The sequence below is a fragment of the Trachymyrmex cornetzi genome, unplaced genomic scaffold (genome assembly GCF_001594075.2).
Source record: "Trachymyrmex cornetzi isolate Tcor2-1 unplaced genomic scaffold, Tcor1.1 scaffold390, whole genome shotgun sequence".
Taxonomy (NCBI): domain Eukaryota; kingdom Metazoa; phylum Arthropoda; class Insecta; order Hymenoptera; family Formicidae; genus Trachymyrmex; species Trachymyrmex cornetzi.
In genome coordinates this window covers 400,540-405,499 of record NW_017298641.1, presented here as the reverse complement: position 1 = coordinate 405,499, position 4,960 = coordinate 400,540, and the positions used below count along the sequence as shown (strand labels likewise).

Sequence of the window (4,960 nt, the reverse complement as noted above, 5' to 3'; positions counted from 1 at the left end):
TACTAGGTCATACAATAATACTAATGAAAGGATTTTATGTAACAGAAACGATGGCACAAGTAGAACCTACTTAATCCTTCTCGGAATTTGGAAAAAAAGCTAATTAAAAAGACCAAAGAGCCCTCAGATTATTTGAATGACTGAAAAAACTCACTGCGAAGTTCACAAAATTAAAGAACCGATAAGTGGAATTGTTAAAAAGAATGAAACATTGTACGAAAGGGCGGTACAACCTATGTTCCAAGTCATCATATTGACCCTCCTGATCATCTCTATATAAAATCCTTTCACCAATATGATTCTATAGAACGTTTGATGAAAATGTTAAACTAAAGAGATTTTCATGAAAATCTCTTTAGTTTAACATTTGACACCAATCTTTGCATACTCTTTTAATAATGCAGTACCTGAGAAATATACACATTAACCGTTTTTATGTAACCTCGTGACTCTTTACTCTGAACTGGCCTAGTTTTTATTACTAATTGCGTAAGATTTATTTCTGATCATTATCCTTGCGCTGTCCTTTTTTCTAAAATTGCGCTCTAAACAATAATCGTTCTTTTTATTAGTCTGTTATCATCGGATTTACGAATTACATATGCAATTGTGTTAAGATGAAATATGATCAGATCATTGTGCATTTCTGCCATTAATAACTTATCAAGTATACAAAATTTTTTGTAATTCTAATTATAATTTTAGATAATCAAGACTACTTCACTGTATGTTGTTTACATACAGTCTAGTCATCTTTTACTGCACATTACATATTGTATAATGAGCATAAAATAATTATAAACGCAATTATATTTATCGAGACACGTACACTCAGAAAAAAGTTTTGTTGATATGTGACCAACAAAAAGTTTTTCGTTGTCCTAACCAAAATTTGGTTATGCTAATCAAATTTTGGTTAGGACAACGAAAAACTTTTTGTTGGTCACATATCAACAAAACTTTTTTCTGAGTGTACGAAATTAGGACAACAAATTAGGTAGATAATATTGGTATGTCCATTATTGGTATATATGTCGCAGCCTTTTTACAAAATTAGCCTTTTTACAAAAAAGCTATAGTCTTTATGCAAAACGGCGCCTTTTTGCGAAATCAATGATTTCCTCAATTAAGCTGACGCACTTAGGCTTTTCGCGAAAAGGCTAACTCACATCAACCTTATTACAGTCTAGACAGTGTCCGCTTGGAATATTTCTAATCCATGGAGACAATGGGGTGTGAGAATAGTCTTTTTAGAGCGGTCTTTTTACTGTCTAGGCTGCAACTTCTAGGTTAGGCCCCAAGCGCGGAATATGTTATTTCTTTTTCGTTCGGAGCTGCGTAACCGTTCCGAATCAATAAGCACTACTGTCTATACACCCCCACTGTCCACATGACAAATTTCCTAACCTCGATAGTTATCAACTTTAATGCTCAATATCTCGCTTCACAGGACAGTCCCGGACTTTTTTCTATCAGATTCTTTCATTTTACGCAAAAACACGTCGAATAAGCCTAATTTCATCGAAATCGGAGGTGAAGAAGTTCTTTTGAAGAATTACCTTTTTGCTTTTATTTGATAGTTACTATTATTGTTCTAGAGCTTAGATTAGTTAATAATACACTTTTTACAAAAAGGCTAACGAAACATCTAGCTTTTTTGCGTAAAGCCTAGAAGCTAGAATTTACGCAAAAAGGCTAGATGTTCCATTAGCCTTTTTGCAGATATCACTGACCAATAAGGCTGATGTGAATTAGCCTTTTCGTGAAAAGTCTAAAGTGCGTCAGCCTAATTGAGAAACGATCGTTGATTTCACAAAAAGGCGCTGTTTTACGTAAAAGCTAGCCTTTTCGTGAAATGGCTAATTTCGCAAAAAGGCTATGACATATCCATTATGATACGATCAGTCAATCACAACATATCACACATATGTACCTATACAATATTACAGTTTCAAATTTCTGAACATTTTTAATAGTCTTCTTTTTTTTATTTAGGAATAATTGCTCCTTTGCGATACGCTTGCATAATCGAAATGTCTGCAAATTGAATCTTTATACATTATATTATAATACATTTCGGATCGAATTATTTTTTCCTTAGCCTTTTCTGAGCTCACGTTTAATTTCGTGATTAACTGTCGACGGTGGTAGCCAATCTTGTTTAATGAGGTCAGCACCTTTTTCACCGATCATAATGACAGGAGCGTTTGTGTTACCACTGCATATCGTTGGCATGATAGACGCATCGATAACTCGAAGACCCGCGACACCGTAAACCCGCAACCTAGGGTCTACTACGGCTGTAGGGTCGGTCGACGATCCCATTTTAGCGGTACCTACAGGATGGTAAATTGTCATAGAAATATGTCGAATATGACATTCCCAGTAAGCATCGCTGCCGAATTTGAGGTGTTTGCATCCCGGAAGCTTGACGCGATGAAGTTTTGAGCCAAATTGTTTAAAGACTTTTGCCTCGTTGACTTTGATCGCAAGCTTGGCACCTTCTACCAAGATGGCTATGTCCATAGGGTCAGAAAAATAATTCGCATTGATAATAGGATGGTGAAAAGGATTGGAACTTCTCAAACGTATAGTGCCACGAGACTTGGGCCTTAACAGAAGAGGTATGATGGTCCAGGCGTCTCGATTGTTAATTGGTCTGTAGATGGTGTTGTATACTTCGTCCGTTAACCCTAAAACTTTCCGAACTTGTACTCCCGCATCAGAATTAATGGAGGCTGGCGCCATGTGGAATTGCACATCCGGATAATCGATAGAGTGATTGGCATACTTTGTATTTACGAAGGCGTAACCTTCAACGCCACCCAAGGTCGTCATGGGACCTCGGCCGTTAATCACATAGTGCATCATCATCGGAGTCGCCTGAAAACGATCTTGAACTATAGCGACTGATTTATCAATCAAAAATGTCAAACCGCCCATTCCTACATGATCCTGAAGATTTTCGCCGACTTGAAGATCTTTGATAACAGGAATACCAACTTGTTGTAGATGTTCCTTCGGTCCAATCCCCGATAGCATCAAAATTTGAGGAGTGTTAATGGCACCTGCTGACAATATCACTTCTTTCCGTGCTCTCACTATCTGTCTGCGACCATTCCTAACAAACTCGACGCCAGTCGCTCTCATAGTTAATGGATCGATTACGATTCTTGTCACATGACTGTTCATAGCTATATGAATGTTCTTGCGTAATCGTATAGGCCGCAAGAAAGCCTTCGCGGTGGAACATCTGCTTCCCCTGCGAATAGTTCCTTGAGATATCATAAAGCCCGTTTGCTTTTCGCCATTTATGTCCCTGTTTTCATATCCTAATTCAATGCCTGCTTGAACAAAAGCAACCGTTAAGGGAGTCTTCCATGGTGATTCCTGTACTGTTAGGTAGCCACCGGTCGCGTGATATGGACTTCTCCGCAAGTATGGGTTCCGATTGTCTTCCGATTTTTTAAAGTAGTAGAGAACTTGATCATATCCCCAACCGGGATTACCGAGCGATTCCCAATAATCGTAGTCTTGTTTATTACCACGCACATATAGCATGTAGTTCAGAACACTGCTTCCGCCTATAACTTTACCTCTTGGCCAATTACAACGACCGCTCTTCATAGCCAAGCAAGCTTTACCTGTAGCCTCAGTCTTGTACTTCCAATCCAACGTGGTCAACTGCAAGTATGCAGCCAGAGATGGCACGTCTGTAATTTCGTTTTCATCTGGGCCGGCCTCTAACAATAGCACATTCCAGTTTGGTATTTCCGATAGTCGACTGGCAATTACCGCTCCAGCCGATCCGCCTCCAATTACAATAAAATCGTAATCAGAGTAGAGAGGGTATTTGTCGATGAGTCGACTCTCAGGATCCAGTTGATCGTAACGATAGTAAGAAAGACCCGCAATTAATAATGGTATGAGCCATAAACCTGTACCCATTAAGCCGATAGCGCTCTTCAAGGCTGATGTCACTACTATCGCACTGAAAACCATTTTGGCGAATATATAACTCTGCCTTGCGAATTTTTATCTTTAGCTTAATATCGCTATATCATTGAATGTCATCGCTTGTCATAATGGAATGTTGTAATAGAGGCTCTATCTACTGATCTGTTCAGTCTTGCGGACATTGAAGGATACGTCGATGTTTATATCTTTTATGACGCTTCCATTGATTTCGATGAATCGCTTCCATACTGCTTTGTTCTGTAATAATAATAATAATAATGATAATAATGATAATGATGATAATGATAAAAGAGATGTTAAATAGAATTGAATGAAAGCTAGCATTGGATAGCAAATATTAGTATTAGGCAACACACATTAAGGAGATTCTTACGTTTGATGAATATAAGACAAGTTTATAATATACATGTAATACAAAATTAATAATATCAATATTATCTAAAACAAATTTGATTGACTTTTACTGTACCATTTTGAAGATATTTAATTCTAAATTTTCAGAATTTTATATTACAAGTTGAAGATTTTCCTTATTCTGTAATTATTCTCTTTTAAATTGAGACACTCACGCGTATAAGGTAGCGATTTAAAAATCATTATAATTATAAAGTAGAGGAAAGTCGCCGATACTGACATAGGTCTCCTAAAGTGACGCCCCCTTATTTCTCAGAAACTAACTATTGCACTTTATTAATACTAATAAAATCATGATCTGTTTAGCTAATTAAAGAAGTACAAACTTATAATTCATATATTTGTGGCTTATTTCTATACCAAATCAGCTAAAAACCAATTCTATGAATCCGAGAAGAAAATTCTTACGGTGTTCTTTTGCAAATTGCGTAATTAAAATAATAGTGACTGTATTATTGATAATATTATGTCATTTTAAATGTTTATAGTTTTATAAATTTATACAGGGTGGATCTGAAGTGATCCAGTCAAATATCTCGAAAACTAGTAGGGATAGAGAAAAATGTTT

At 36.7% G+C, this 4,960-nt stretch overlaps 1 protein-coding gene across 1 annotated transcript in view; it reads right to left on the bottom strand.

The window, feature by feature from the left end:
- Window positions 1-2,097: 2,097 nt before the first annotated feature.
- LOC108763998 (glucose dehydrogenase [FAD, quinone]) overlaps window positions 2,098-4,960 on the bottom strand; it is a 12,400-nt gene continuing 9,537 nt past the window's right edge. Inside the window, exon 3 of the mRNA XM_018511980.1 lies at window positions 2,098-4,215. Coding sequence (XP_018367482.1) covers window positions 2,098-4,002 — 1,905 coding nt within the window. The 5' untranslated portion in view covers window positions 4,003-4,215. The remainder of the gene's footprint in view (window positions 4,216-4,960) is intronic.